This window comes from Netta rufina (genome assembly GCF_964035555.1).
Source record: "Netta rufina genome assembly, chromosome: 17".
In the NCBI taxonomy this organism is placed as follows: Eukaryota; Metazoa; Chordata; class Aves; order Anseriformes; family Anatidae; genus Netta; species Netta rufina.
This window is the reverse complement of record NC_140141.1, coordinates 2,350,041-2,366,498: the sequence shown is the minus strand read 5'-3', so window position 1 is coordinate 2,366,498 and position 16,458 is coordinate 2,350,041. Positions and strand designations below refer to the sequence as shown.

General features: G+C 36.4%; 1 protein-coding gene across 7 annotated transcripts in view; it reads left to right on the top strand.

Annotated features, from left to right (window-relative positions):
* The window catches only part of RIMBP2 (RIMS binding protein 2), a gene marked incomplete at both ends in the record, with an annotated part of 144,445 nt that overhangs the window by 79,607 nt on the left and 48,380 nt on the right, over window positions 1–16,458 (top strand). For 5 of the 7 annotated variants that reach the window (XM_084296977.1, XM_084296980.1, XM_084296979.1 and 2 more), the window contains one exon: window positions 14,727–14,828. In XM_084296977.1, the coding sequence (XP_084153103.1) occupies window positions 14,727–14,828 (102 nt within the window). Of the gene's footprint in view, window positions 1–3,229; window positions 3,320–8,820; window positions 8,944–14,723; window positions 14,829–16,458 lie in introns of those variants that run through there. The other 2 variants (XM_084296974.1, XM_084296976.1) reach the window with 1 other exon arrangement.

Here is a 16,458-nt window from a genome sequence, read left to right as displayed (position 1 = left end):
TTGTTTATTTGTTGTTTCTTAATGCTTTTTCTGAAAGTAAGTAATCCAAATATCGTCAGTCTTACGTGTATTTATGTCAATTCAAAGCACACTGCTGATGTATATAAATACACTCTGCCCTTGTTACAAGTACTGCTGAAGTGGACCTTTGCATCCAAGTTCCTTACCTGTTCTTTATGTGTATTTTCTAAGATAGAAATGTGCTGGTAATTCCTGCTACTTGTCAGGAGATTCTTGATCTTTATGGATTTGGTTGGGAGGGGGAACATAAGTGATGCTTTATCCTGACAAATGCAAAATAGGACTGCCACTGGGATGAACAGAACTCGAAGCAAAAAGAAATAGGCTTACTACTAAGGACCAGTGAAACTGAGATGGTTGCTGCCCTACTTCTGTTCATCCTAAGATGGTAAAATATATTTTATTCAGGTAGGATTAGCAGCCAGCCCAGTTGCTCTGCCACTTCTCATAAACTGTTTTCTATTCTGCAGAATTTAAGTAGGGTGTGAAGGATGCTGGCCTAGATTGCCATCAGTTACTCCTTTTCTCCTCTCCCTTCCACCCTTCCACTTCTGCTTGAATTCCTTTAATAACATAATTAAAAACTGGTAACTCATTGTCACTTGTTCTCCATTAAGATCAGCTGAGCAATACCAATTTGTAACAAATGCAGATCGATCCATTAAAGTCGATGTCAAATCTCTCTTGACAAAAGCCTGCAGTTGCAAGGGTTGCAGAGCAGCTACTGTAGCCCATTTTTGCCTAGAAAAATGCAGAATAAACATAAATGCTTTACAAATGACTTTCAGTAATTTATAGGATGCAATGATTTACTTGCATATCTAAGGAACTGTTCGGTGCAGTTTGTTCCTATTGGAAAAAAATTTACTGATTTAATTCACACCTTTGAAAATGTAACGTGAGCTAAGAAATTCTTCTCATTTTGGCCCTCAGAACTGTCTAGCATCTCAGAGTCTGACTGCCATTTTTAATTGCGTCCTGAACAACAGATTTTACAGAACTTGAGAAATTATAATTGCAGAGCTCCTTATGTGTGAGATGATAGGTATATCTGCAACTAGGAGACTGCAGTTTGTCGTCTTAGTTTGATTCAGTGCAGTAACAGTCAAGAGGACAGCTTCCCACTGATGATGAGGTGTTTTGATATTGTAAAACGATGGTGCTCTAATGTGTCATTCCTTAGCCTGAACTATTTTCACTGTTTATATCCAAACTTGACTGTCAGACTGGCATTAAGGGTGTGGTCAGAAATGCAGTCATTTCTGCAGAATGAATTGCTATATTAAAATCAGAGAAGAACACAGAATGGCCTTCTCTGTGTGAAGTGTTCTATAAAACTGACATTTTAATCTGATTTTCTATAGTAAAATGATTCCCACGATCATACTGTGTATCTGGCCCTGTATGTTTTGAACCCAGTGGCTGATTTTAATCACATTTGGCCTTAAAGGTAATAAATTGTAGAAAAAATTGTATGTACCATATAACACAAAACATCATTTGAAGGTCACATGTTCTTGGATGTCAGAATCAAGGAGCCATTAGGCAGAAATCTGTGAGCTTCATTATTTCTGGTGCTTAAAGCTAACGATGCTTAGGAATCAATTTAGATAAACAGTTTTGTTCATTGGAAACACTATCTATTCAAAACAATCTTGTAAGGAGAGAGTTCTGAAATTGGTTCAGGAAAGATATGCTTAAAATAGCAAATTTTTATTATTATTTAAGTACTATAAAAATACTTAAATATCAGAATCTTTAAATTCCTCTTCTTTTTAGGGCTTATGTTGGTGAACCAAAAAAAAAAAAAAAAAATAATTTTTTTTTTCATGTCGGGAATTTTAAAAAAGAAATTATGATAAAGTGTAACTTGAACAGTTTTTCTTAAGGCCTCAGCAGAATTAGAGTAGCTCTGGAGATAACCTGCTGAACGTATGGATTGTAATGGTGCAGAACCAGAAGTTATTTCAAATTACTCAAAAGTGGGTCCAATTTTGCCCACCTTAATATAGTTATTGGCAAATGTAATCGATGTTTTCAGAAGATAATGTGTAATGCACACTGTTGGACAGATTTCAAGGTTGCCCAGCATGGCTGGTTATGAAGTTACAACTTTCATAAGGAACTGAAGTCAGGGCATTGATTTTTGTTACTTTGTAAGGGGAAGGGGGGGGAGGGGGTGGGAAGAAAAAGAATTACTGAGATCAATTTCACTACTTCATGTTTAAAATCTAGCTAACTAAAAACTCCTGGTCTGGCTAGTGCATAACCTTTTCCCATGCGTTCAAAACATTGAAATGCTTTCACTCTTTACGTGATTACTGTGAGAGATTTAATCTCAGATGACTATTTCTGTTAATGTGCAAAGAAGAAATTGTCAGAAGTACCAAAAAACTCTGCTGTTTTTCCTGAGCTGCAGGTGTTTTGATTTGTGCGATCCCCCCACAAGCTTGACCTTTGATTATGTATTTGAGGTTTATTTACTTTTCCTTTGTTTGTTATTATAGTGCTGTGTAAATACATAAGAATACATACCTGAGGCTGTAGTTAATACCTTGATGTTTAGGCATAGGTTACTTAGCTATTGATTTCCATCTGCATTTCTGATTTGCCTGCCACTGTAGTGTATAGGTGCTCTACCCAGGCTCTAAAAATTATTTTATTTGAATGTGTATATATATATATATATATAATAAATAGACATACTATAAAAAGAAATAGATATTATAAGTATACTTAAATATATGAATATAAAAATGTGTACATGATTGCATGCACAGTTATTGCCTTTTGCCCTGAAAATGCCTTCTAAAGATCTAAGTGTCAGAACATTATTCTGGGAACCAAGTCTCTTCCCAACTCTTAGTGAGGCAGCCAAGTTTGAGCTCCTTATTACATCCGCAGGGAGGTTTTTATTTGGTTGGTTGTTGTTTTATTTTAAAAGCCTGTAATTTCAGGTCATCTCTCTTTGTCTGCACATCTTTAATCAGATCATCTACTGAAAACATGTGGTTTTATGATAGAGCCAACTGTAATTGCAAGCTAATCTGCTGCTTCTGCACCTTCAGTGCCTTTGGCTGTGTGCCTGATACTACTCTTAATAGTATGTTAATACCAAATAATGCAAAAACATTGCTTCCTTAAGAACTTAATAGGATATACTGTAATGGAGATAAATGGCCTATAACACCCTTTATTTGTGTTTTAGAAAAATGAACTGAAGGATGATGTGCAAGAAACGAATCGCCTGAGCCTTCAGTATGCAAGTGTGTCCCACAAAGCACTGCAATATGACCAGGTAACATCATAAGCACAAAACTCATACGTTCATTTGTTACAGGAATCAGGCTGCAAAGTGGATAAAAATGGACAGTCCTTTCTGATTTGCTTTTTTCTGCTTGAAAACATAAAATATTTCAATTAAGAAAGGTTACAAAAGTGTATTTTACGAACAAATGTTATTTTCAAGTGAAAAGGTAAGACACTGATGGGCTTTAGAGAGTTGTTTTATTCCTCTGATGAATCTTCTCTTAGTATCATAAATTAATATTAGCCTTTGGGGAAAAAAAAAAAGACTTTTTCAGTGATTTTGATAAGATTTGATTGAAAAATCTCTGCTTCTTTCTGAGAAATGTTGACAGAAAGGATTGCTAGCTAGCAGTGTTTTTTTATTCCCTTCTGCATTTTTCCATTGCATTTTTTTAATTTCTCAGTAAAATATTGAAACGCTGCTGTCCAGCAGTAATTTTCACAAATTCTGTTTAACAGCTGTTATTTTCCCTGTAGCATGGCACATGGCGTAAGTCCATGTCTCAGCTATTCCAAGTCCTGATTATAAAAACATTTTAATAGCAAGTATTTTTCTTTTTTTTTTTTTCTCCCCTTCCTGTTACAGGACAAAAGATGTCTTCTTAGCTACAGTGATTGTGTCTGTGGCAAATACTGCATTGCATGAGTAGTATGGGAGGAGAGACTGATGTGCCTTACCTTATCACATATGCATTCAGTGGAAGAAACATCATGAACCAGCCACTTTACAAGACTACATATAGCTAAAAATAAAACTCCAATCTGGGATTTCTACAGGGCTTAAGTGAGTTGCTCAGCAACCTCATTCACATCAGAAAAGCTGTAACTCATATAGCCTTTGATGAAAGCCCATCCCCAAACCTTGCAAAACAGTGGTAGCTGCATGCTTTGATATCTCTGATGTGTATATGTCACTGAGTAGCCTAGTGCTGAATTTCCAAAACAAACAAGGTCTGATTTAGTCCCCAGTACAAGATAAATTACTGAGATTCAGAAATAACTATGGCTAAATTTTGTATGTAGCACCTGGTATCAGAGCAGACCTGAATTTCTCGTTGGTGAGGAAAGTAAATTTTTTTATATAAAAAAGAAGTGCGATAATACTTTATGTTAGGAGGAAGCCATGAGGATCATAGCATGCTTAATTTTATTCATCCATCTGTCCAGAATTTCTTCCTCTCCTAATGTTTTTCTCTTACCTTTGTTGTTTACACATCACCCTTACTATTTAGTTCACAAGTCACATAAAGTCAGCTTTATATTTTAGCTGACATAGAAACAGCATGCAGCATTAATGCAGTGAAGGGTCAGTACATTGGTGACACTAAGCCCTTTTACAATCAGAAAGTGAGGAACTATGTGGTTAATAATACTTGTTATGGGTAACATTTGTATCTTATTAAAGTGAAGAGCTTGAGATGCATTGAAAAACCTAGTAAAAACAATTTAAAATATAAGGAATAATGTCAACATTAGTCACATTAACCACTAAATTAGTAATAAAATTACCTTTTACTATTACAGTGTCAGGATTTGTCTATTTGCCTTACTATGGGTGTTTGTAAAATAGTGCTGAAGTCACATTGGAAACATTCTGGAAGCCTGTGCCACTGATTTAATATCACAGCCCCAGTAGGATCAAAGACTTCCTTCAAGCATACCCTCCCACCTTCAACAATTTTAAGAATATGCAAGAGAAGAGAACGTTAGCAAACCTTATGTGTTCCTATGTGCCTAATAAGTTTTCTGAGGGAATGATCCTCTCCCCCCCTCCCCCCCCCCCAATGCACATATAAAATGAGGCTGAGGGATGGATTGTTCATGCAGTTTGGATTACTTTTAAGAAAGTGTGAAACTATGCAAACGTGAATGTTGAGGTCAGAGCAGATTTCTAACAGAGTTAGGGCTCAGCCCTGAAGGAGAAAACCTGCTTAAAATAGTTTGTTGTTCTTCCCCCTTGAGAACTGGACTGAAAAACAGACCAACTTTATCCAAGCAAATGGGGCTGGGAGAATGTTTATGCATTCTGCTGCGTAGCACAGATAAAAGTACTGCTCATGTATGCACAATGTAGTTGTTGAAATTTAGCTCTGGAAAGGAGCAGGGATGAGTTGTGCTACTTTTAAATCCACAAAATAAGGCAATACTGAATTTATGCAGTATTGTGTTGTCACTCTGCATAACAGAAACAGAATTGCATTCTTGAAGTGGAGTAATTGTGAAAAGATTTTGTATCCTTAGAATTGCTATGACATTGGCATTTGACTTGTTTTGCTGCTCATCTGAATATGTATATGTTAGTGTTTTTATATAAAAAGAGAATAGGTATTATTTATTCAGAGTTTATTTCTACGATGCCTGAAATCATACCATTTTCATGGTAGTTTCTGAATCATCTTTTCTAAACAATATCAGTGGTGTGAGAAGTTAGCATGTCACCAAAGTCTAGAATTAAGGCCAAAGGTGCCTTTCTGTATTCAGGCACAGTAGACATAGCTCAGCACCTGTGGTTTATGTACAACACAGTAAATTGTGAGTGGCAGAGAACATTTTTCAGTCTGAGCATATCAGTGAAGAAAAACTATAGTTCACACAGAAGGAAATTGTCTTTCACCAAGTGGAGCTTAGCACTCATATAACAAAACAAAACAGTAGTTTACTTTGCTGATTTTCAATAACTGTTTTCTGGATTTGAGTTCAGAAAGTGGAACATACTTCAGCAGTATTCGTAACTGACTCAAATGAGGGTGCATTTAGTAATTGGGAAGTCACAGGATGAAAAATAAATTGGTTGATGCCTTGAACAGAGAAAAATAACAGATCAAAATGTTCCCTAAGTTTCTGTTGTGAAATTAGAACTGTTTATGATGGCACTCTATTTAGGTCAACTGTTTTTGCCACTGGGAATATTGATGTTTTGATGTGTTCTGTGTGTAATTCAAGTTCATGCATATCCCATATGCTCTAACACAGCCTGCTTGGAGGCAGCATTACATTTGTGTTTAACAACAGATTTTGCCCAAAACCAAACCAAAACAAATGATAGACTCATCAGGTTTTATGCTGGGTTATATAAATACATAGATCACACCGCTCTGTGATACACAGTATTCAGAAGGAAAAAGCCCTGATAGGAACTTCTGCAGAAATATTTAAAGTTGCTAAAATTATGAAGAGTAATTATTGGAAGGCAAATAGTAGAATAGGTTGTGTTATTTCCAACCTGGAAAATGAAAATGTACACAGAACATTGTTCAAAAACTTATCTGCTTAAAGAGAACATAGAGAATCAGATTATCACTTGGGTGGTCCTACACTTCAACTAATCTAGGTATGTGCTTTGTGATCCTGAATGAAAATCCTGAGAAGATGTGTTAAATATCTGTGGTTTTATCTGTTCCTACTTCCCAAATTACATAAGCAGCCTGATACGTACTGTTTGTTGCTATAGACTTGTCTCTGCCAATGGAGAAGAACACACAGCAGAAAGGTACCGTGCTCACTAGCTCCCTAGAATTATTCAGACTACTCTGACTACTAAGATTTAGAAAACACTTCACAGGAGTAGTCAGTATCAACGATTTCAGAGACAGGGAAAACCAAAGCCTAAGTAAAATTACCTTTTCTTGAAACTTAGTCAAAATTTTGTACTTCATTCATTCTCAGTAAATTAACTGTCACCAATGATAACGAACTTGCACTGCTGATGCTGATACCTCATTGCTTCCTTTTTCCACTTCCTTATTCTTCAACAATATACACCGACATATCTAAGCAATGAAAGACAATACAAAGGATGTGGGAAGTTAATAGATTCTGAAAATCCATTTTCTAATAGTTTCCTTAGCTATAAAGAAATGAGGGAAGAGGAAAACAAAAATCTATGTATGGAAAAAAAATCCCGAGGATGACAATAATTGCATCAGTTCTTGTGGAAAACATGATTTGTTCTGTTCTCCTATTTCTTTTTTTTTCTTTTTCTTTTTTTTTTTCTAGTCCACTGAACTCTAAAGTTCCCTATTACAAAGACAAATACGAGGGCTGGCTGCAACTGCTGAGATTATTTGGTCCATGGAAAAATTTGCAAATTAACAAACTGGAGCCAAAAGGCAAATAGAAAGGCTGAATCAGTTTCCAAAACATCACTTTAAAAAATCCTCTCAGAGATACCCATGTCAGAAATTGCTTATTGCCTTTCATTCTTTAAAAAAATGAAATTACAGTAATTAGAAAAAAAGAGCTTGACACTTCTTTAACAGAAGTTAGACGGAAAGATGAACTGCACCAAGATTAAAGCAAGCCAATGTGTTTTCCCAATACTTCACATGCTTTGTTAGTCCTTTGTTAGTTATCATCCCAGCATCATTTGTGCTTCCATTAACTGCGTTGCAGTTAGCAAGGGAAAACAGATACTGCTTGGAACATTGTTCACTAAAAATATTATGGTTCTTTCTTTTGCCTTCTGACATCCTATTAACATTGCAGAGAAGGGAAGAGCAGTATTTATGAAATAGCACATGAACACTATCTATTTTTTACCAAGGTATCTGTTAGTGATGGGTTTTCATTCTTAAAGTAAACATTGCTGCTCTTGATATGGTATGAGCTAAAAGAATCTTAGTGCTACACATCAGTATGGGACATAAGCTCATAAAATGCTTAGGTTATTTCATATATATCCGACTTTCAGCTGATATAAATTAAAGAAAGGACTTTTCCATGGCAGGATAAAGTAGTTCAATCTTTTGTTTTCTTATTTTCTGTGTGTGTTTATGAAATAATCACTATAATTGATGAGTCACAAAATCCTGTATAAAAGGAGTTATTCATACTGAAATGGTTAAGTTAGCACCACACAAATTAAGCAGGAAAACAAATCCTACTATGATGAGTATCTGTCCTTTAAAAAACTGCTGTATGCAAATATTTTAAGGGAGAGCAAGGGTTGCATAGTAATACCTGTTTCTGAATTGTATGGACACATTTCAAATACTAGTGTAGGCTGATTATGCACCATAATACATTTGATTCTGTTCTGAAGTTAAACTAAAAAGTAGTCCAGGAAAACACATAAGTTTTATACATATGAGTTATTTTTCTATCTGCACTTCAGATATCTGTGTCTCTTTATAGTACATCCATCTTTGATGCCTCTGAGATCCAGGGAAATTGGGAATTGTTTAATTATCATTTATTTTGTTTATTATATAGTATATTTATTTACCTTTGCTATCTTTATGCATAACTACAACTTCATTGCTAGGTTTTAGCTCCTTTCAAAAGAAAATGTTTCACAAATACGGGTACATGAGATGCACGCAATTTAATCACAGAATATTCCCTTCCATTTACCTTTTATATTTCTTCCCTATTTTCTTTGAACTTCTTTTCTTTTTCCATTTTACAATGCAGAAATGGTGTTTATGTCAGTTATATGTTTCCCTTCATTAATTAGGTCTTTGGGGAGTAATCACATTTTTATTTTTCTAGGTGAAATCAGACTATGACCATCTTAGAGAAACCCTTATTAGAGTGACCAAAGAACGAGATTTGGCTGTAAAGGGAAAACACCAGCTCCAAGCCAAGCTGGAGAACTTAGAGCAGGTCCTAAAGGTATGTATAATGCCGTGAAGTCCAATGATCCAGTACTTCTGTCACTTGTGTGAGTCACAAAAGCATAAGTGCATTGCAAACAAGAGGCCTGAATGCCTCTATTAATTATGATTAAAAGTATGGAATATGGTAGGCCAAGTACCTACAAGGGATTTCAAACTATCAGGAGGAGAGAGATCTTTATCTGATACTCTACAAGAAATGGGATGTAGGTTTTCACTGTGTGGTTACTGGAGGCAAATCAAGATGAGAAAGAGGAACAGGATGGTGAGTGAGTATGCTGTTGAAGGAAACATGAGAAACTTCCGTGATATTTTCCTTTAAAGAGGGCTTTGTCAGCCAATCTATCTTGTTGCAAAATATTACTGTGACCCTGTGAAACAAGCTGTTGGTACCAACTCGTATTACTTCTGTGGAATTAATCCAGTTATCAGGACAGGGTTGCAAAACCTGCTAGTCTTATTAGAGAAGTCTTACTTAGAAAGAATTAAAGTCATCCCACCTGGTACATCCCACCTGTCTTTTAACATGCTTCTAGAGAATATAAGCATGTTGGTGTCTAGCCATTCTTAGATATTCAGTTGCTTGCACATCATCAATTTGGTGCCTCCTTTTCAACTTGGAAAAAATCAGCAATGTATTTTGAATCACAAGTGTATTTATTTTTCAGTAGAGGTTTTACTGTGTAGTTGAAGATGCTGTCCTTCTCTTTGCCTGGTTGTATATTGTACATAATGCCATAGAACAAACTGATTCCATGAAATAGGATAATTCACCAGGTGAATCTAATAAAGATGAGATGATGGGGTAGAGTAAGGGTAAAATTCACTGGGAAAATTGAATCAGCCAAGAGATTATCACTTATCAGCTAATGCAAGGGGGCAATTAGTTCTACATTTTGAAACAAAATGCACAGATTTCTAGTGGTGGGAAGGAAAAAGTGCTCAGCTAGGAAACAACCAAATTCCCCAAGTGTTATTGGCAAAATAAAGATGTAGGTGAAACTTTTAAGACAAACCTAACAGATGGATCAAGAGTAATGTAGAAGAGTCTGGAAGGTCACTTACAAACTACAAGCTGGTGTCCAACGAGAATGGGTAGAGGGAACTAGTGGAAGGAAGCATATGACATGTTAAAAACACTGATTTAAATAGAAAACTATTTCCAAGTTTCTTTAGTGTAGCATATATGGAAGTTGTGATGGTGAGAGTTGCCACCAAGTCATACTTGGACAAGGGTTAAGCAACTAAGATTAGTGAAGATAGATAGATATCAATACTGATAACAATGTTATGGAGTTACACTATTTTATCAGTAAAAGAACTGCACTGGTGTAGACTACAGCAAGAATTTTTGAGAGAGAAAATGCTTGTAAACTCCTCTCTGCACTTCAGAGCATTCAGAAAAATGCACAATATGTTTGTCTGGTAAGAGTGGAGCATTGATCCAGTGCTGAACCTTTCTTGACAGGCTGTCAAATAGCTGCTTATTTTTCATCTTCTCAAATGCCAAGTTTTACTTGTCCAAACTGCTGAAGTAGCAACTAAAGGAGGAATGGATAACCTGAAACTGGGGGGAGTTGGAAATAAAATTTACTGGTCTGAGATCTTAAATTTCAAGCAAGATTTTTCTTGGCAGAATGTTTTAACAATACTAACAGGCTTCAGCCAATGCTTGCATGAGCACAATCACTTATATAAAATATGATTTGTTAATGACTTTAAACTCACAACAGGCTCCCTCTAAAAGAGGAAAAATAGTTTTGCTTTTGGCTGCATTAGAATATATGTGGCTTTTGGAGATGATTGCAGTGATGAAAATAGCTGGCGGTCTGAATTTTGAGAAGGAGGGATTTTATTTTCGGCCTGTTGCACTGGTAAATACATGGTTGAAACCCTCTCTCAAGCTTTATTTGATACTGCTCTAGAGATGAGGTGAACGTTTTGCAACTATAGATGGAAATAAAGGGTAACTGTTACCTCCCTCTTTCTGAGCCTCCAAAGGGTTATCAAAAATGAGCTGACTGCTGCATAAACCAACTTATTCCAGGGGCTTCTAGAAAATCCAAGCTACTGAAATCACATACTAGGTAATGCCAAAGAGGGTTAACTATTATGTATATTGTGCAGTGTGGCTTATCAATATGCTATTTACCTTTGAAGAATTAGCACCAATGGAATAAACTTATTATTATGTGCAGATAAGAAATAGCTGTAGTGGTAAAGAAAAATTAAACTGCATAACTGAGTAGGAGAGTGATACACTGCTGTCTCTCTTTAGACTAACATGACTTTTCCCAGGAACAAGCAGGAAGTTTTTCTCTAGCACTGGAAGGTAATTCACTTTTTCTGTTGTTTCCTTCCTTTTCTTCTGGGGAATACAAAACTTCTATACTGAGTGGTATATTGGAGTTCTCTCTCTTGAGTACAACCCTTCTGATCTGGCAGAGTACCTTGAGCAGACTTGAAATCCTAAATCTCATCTTCAGCACTAAAGCACACCCAAACAGATGCAGATTATTTCATGTGTGCCCTCATATGCTCAGGAAATTAGTGGTTTGACAAATGGTTTGCAGCTTTCCAACCACTGGTAAATTTTGCAAAATACTTAGCCTAGTTTCCCTGTCAAAAGAGAAATACAGTTACACTTTCTGTTATCTCAGGAGGTATCAACAAAGCTGAAAAGAGAAGACGAAGAACTGCTGAATTAGCTAACTTCTGAGAATCTTCACAATGCCTCTCACACAGAACAGTACTGATTTTCTGATGTGTTCAGCCAGCTTCTTCCATTCATGTCAGTGCAATGGTGTGCACCCATCTGCAAGTGCAGATGACAAGTCCTTTGAGCAGTGTACTTGGGTGAAAATTAAATTTGCTCCCCATTCAACATCATGTACAAGTTCTGTCTCATTACAAGACTCTAGTACTTCAAAGCCTTTTGAGCTTGTTTTAACATTGGTTGGTTGCACATTTTAGAAGTGTAAAAATCTCTGCTATAGGATGTAATGGGTTTCTGTGTTTTGTTTGCGACTGTAGGAAGTACAGTGTGAGGAGTGAGAGGGCTGGAGCTAGGGTGGGCTATTCATTGTCACATCCTTCTGCTGCACATGAGGAAGCTGGAAAAACAATAATTAGTTTTTGATTGAAAAAAAAAATAAATATTGGGGTCCTTAGAAGCCATTTCAGAAACATTTTATTCCAGACAGCTGTCTAGCTTAGCAGTTTAAATGAAAATAAAGATATCGACGGTATCATCAGTTCATTTTCTGCTCCATAGTAGGATTCCTGCCTTTGATCTGAAAGATGCACTTAAAAGGTTCCTTCCTCACACTTACTTTGAAGGATAGAGGGTTATTCACCTTTTTCTTTATTTTAATATGAAGTCCTTACTGTGTTTTTCTATACTTGTGGATTTGCTTTCTGATGTTAAAATGATGTTAGAATAACATTATTAGGACCTGTAGAAAGGATGCAAAAAGGGAAGTGCAAATTTATGTGCTTAGGAAGTTCTAACCTGCCTTACATTAAGAATGTCGGTAGCATGAACAAATGGATGGCCACTACCTACCTGCTGGTGGCAATGTTATCATCATGGAAGTCAGTTCTGAAGGAAGAAGCAGAAAGAATTCGGCAGCTGAGATCTTCCTCCCTGATACTCTTCTACTGATCACTGCAGTCCTCTTCCATTCCTGTAACCTATTCCCCTCAGGCTTGGAAGAGGAAATGACAGCAGCTGATGTGTGGATAGGAAGTGCAAAACAGATTTGCAGACAAAACCAATTTGTGAGCAGAGTGGGAGGGGAGGAATGGATTCTGGTTTCAGGGAGATTTAATTGCTGTGCAAAGGAAGGGACAGATGCTGGGGTGAAGAGATTCGTGCTCCTTTAAATACTAAGTAGATCACAACAGTACTGAAACACTGAGAGAGACTTCTAGATTAGCATAGATGACGAAATGGCCTTAAAATCTGTGAACTGCAGATCACTACATACATATTTTGGGAAATAGAGCAATTAAAAGCAGGGGAGAGTCACAGATCATGTTTCACAATCTGTTTCTTCATTACATTTATAGATTCACTGTATGGTCGGTATTATTTATTGATCTCTGCAAAGGATTATAAATGTTCTGTAGTAGTTTCTGTAAAAGTAGTAAGAATTTTGAAGTACCAAAATATGCTGTACAAAATCTGTTACTGAATCTTGAGACTGTGAAGTGAGACCTCTATTTTTATTTTTTTTTTTATAGTTAAAATGTTTATAGAGTTGCTGTCTGAAAATTACTTGACTGTATCACTGTTTCTTGAATATAAGAAATGATGCTCCATCAGTATCAAGTTTTACATGAGACTTGATGGAAGCTGCTGAGCTCAGTAAATGTATCTTCGTGCCAATTTAAATGATGAGTAGTGCTCATTAGCAAAACAGGTTATGCTCGTTTAGATGAGATGAGAATTGGAACCATTATTTTTGGTCATTATTAAATACTCAAAATAGATATTACCTAGAAATAAGTCCATTTATCCTTTGTATAATATGTACAGTTCAGAAGTGTCTACAGCCAAAGTACTGAATCCTTGCAAAAAGTCCTAGAAAACAAGCCATAGCTGAGAGTCAAAACTGATTAAATGCAAAGCCTTCTTTTGTTGTTATTCAACCAACGTATCATATAAATAAACCCCAGGCAGAGCCCAGGTGGAGTACTGGAGACAATTCTGCTTTCTTTGCAAACATCTAGATTGAGAGAAGTCAGCCTCGCTGTTCTATCCTTCTTTGTTTTTAGTAACATGTAGCAGAGAATTACAGCTCATTAAAGGTTAGCAATACGCTGGATAAAAATTTCTCTTGTACACAATAAGAAATGTTTTGGCCTGTTCTTGTCTATTGCAGCCATATACTTCTGTTTCCAAGTGCTGATTCCTAGTAGGTTTCTGTGTAATAACTCATGGTGCTGCAGATAAGGCATTGTATCTCTGCTCTGGGAGCGTTAGAGAAAGAATATATAGTTTTTGAAAATAAAAATCTGTAATACCCATTTCGCCAGAGAAGAGATCAGAATCTAGAGATCTTTCTTAACTCCCATTTATTAAACAGGCTGTTGGAAAGTTATAATGCTATTGAGAGAATAATATAACTTGTAATGAAAAAGATTTCTATCTACAGAGTGTCTTGACATTGTTCAGCTTGTGCTTTTCCCAAGAACCATGTCTCATATTGCTTCGAACCATGAGTAGTAACTGTTCTTCAAACTTTTTAAAGTACTGTCTAGTGACTTTTGTCCAAATCTAACAGTTTTAGTTTCGCTTTCTGTAATTCACTGTAATTAATGATCAGAGATTAGGAAAGGTAAACTATTTCTTTTGGGTCATCATTTGGAAGGCAAATCACAAACCATATCCTAGATAAAGAGTCCTTTAGGGAACTGTCAAGCAAATTTTTTTCCAAGCTTAATTTTTCAGCACAATGCCATATATAAGTATGTATCTAATGGCTAAAATGGGTTCTGCTCACTTGTGCATCACAGAGGCCATACTGTAGGTAATGACAGTCATATCTTCTGAAAGAGACTGCTGTCAAAATACCTGAGCTTAGCATTGGCAATATGCCTATTAAGGACTGGTCAAATTAAAACCCTGTTCAGATTCCCCCTTGTTTGTCAGTGATACCAGAGTTTTTTATGTTGAGATGAGCATCTGCATGTCTGTGAATGGCAGCATGTTTGGCTACAGGCAGAGTATGTTGAAGTCTCCTGATAGTTTTGTTTTCTTTTTTTTTAAAACAGCATATGCGAGAGGCTGCTGAACGGCGGCAACAGCTGGAATTGGAGCATGAGCAAGCCTTGGCTGTTCTCAACGCCAAACAGCAGGAAATTGAACTCCTGCAGAAGGTAAGTGACAAAAGGGAAAGTAAAGTTTAACAGCAAATTAGAGAGCACAGGTCACAAAAATCTCTTGATTTAAAGGAACTTAATCCAAAGCTTCCAAACTGGTTCTTAGCTCCCTTCCCCCTCCCCCAGTTCCAACCTATCTTAATTTCTTCCTTCCTCCCTTTTTATTTGGCTCAAGAATACAAGAATATATTTGGTTTCCTTAAATGTCAGAAATGAATCCAGTCTTAATTTCATGTTAATCAAAATACAGAGAATTGAACATTCCCATGCCAGTTTGATTACAGAATCACAGAATTTCTAGGTTGGAAGAGACCTCAAGATCATCGAGTCCAACCTCTGACCTAACACTAACAGTCCCCACTAAACCATATCCCTAAGCTCTACATCTAAACGTCTTTTGAAGACTTCCAGGGATGGTGACTCCACCACTTCCCTGGGCAGCCTGTTCCAATGCCTAACAACCCTTTCAGTAAAGAAGTTCTTCCTAACATCTAACCTAAAACTCCCCTGGCTCAACTTAAGCCCATTCCCCCTCGTCCTGTCACCAGGCACGTGGGAGAACAGACCAACCCCCACCTCGCTACAGCCTCCCTTGAGGTACCTATAGAGAGCGATAAGGTCGCCCCTGAGCCTCCTCTTCTCCAGGCTGAACAAGCCCAGCTCCCTCAGCCGCTCCTCGTAGGACTTGTTCTCCAGGCCCCTCACCAGCTTCGTTGCCCTTCTCTGCACCCACTCAAACACCTCAATGTCCTTCTTGTAGCGAGGGGCCCAAAACTGAACACAGTACTCGAGGATTACCTGGAACAGTTAGTCATTCTCACTGACACATTAATGTTTTATTAGGATTTCCTTCGCTTCCAGTCACTGGTGATTCTCACTACTTTACTACACTAAATTAGTTTGAAGTAACTCCTAGTCAAGGTCCTTACATGTTGCAGTTGATATGTTTCTTAACTAAACTGTTAAGTACCTCATTGCCAAGCTCATTCTCTAATTTGAAAATCCCTTCCAAGACATTTTTTATCACAGTGCTACTTCTCAGTTTTCATTGTAATTTATAAAAACATGGCACTGAGTTTCAATTTTGCCAAAGTCACTTAAAGTTGCATTTGTCTAAATACTAATGTTGATGTTTCCAACTGTTTGAGTAGATTAAAATACAGAAATAATAATGCCAATGATAGTTTGAGAATTGATATGGACAGACTTTCTCAGCAGAATTAAAAAAAAAATGTATAAAGATGTAGTTTTGTTTGAAACAGAATGTTCCATTTGACCCAATTAAATCTTCCAGTTAAATTTCTTTTAGTCTTTAACAATTAATCTTTTTAGGCATATTTAAAAATACTATTTATATAGTATTTCTATATAGAATTTATAGAAATATAGTATTTCTATAAATATTCAGCTGCCATCATTTGAACTTCCACATGAATTTTAAACTTAAATTTCTTCCCAAAGCAAAGAAACGAAGGAAAGGTGCAACTTTTCTTCTTGCTAATTTTTTTGTTGCATTCTTCTACTAAATCTGAATCTGAACTATGTTTTGTTTTTCTTGTTGTTGCTATAGACTGGCATCAAAAGTTAAATCTCCCTCATACTGTTCTGACAATCATTATTTTTTTTG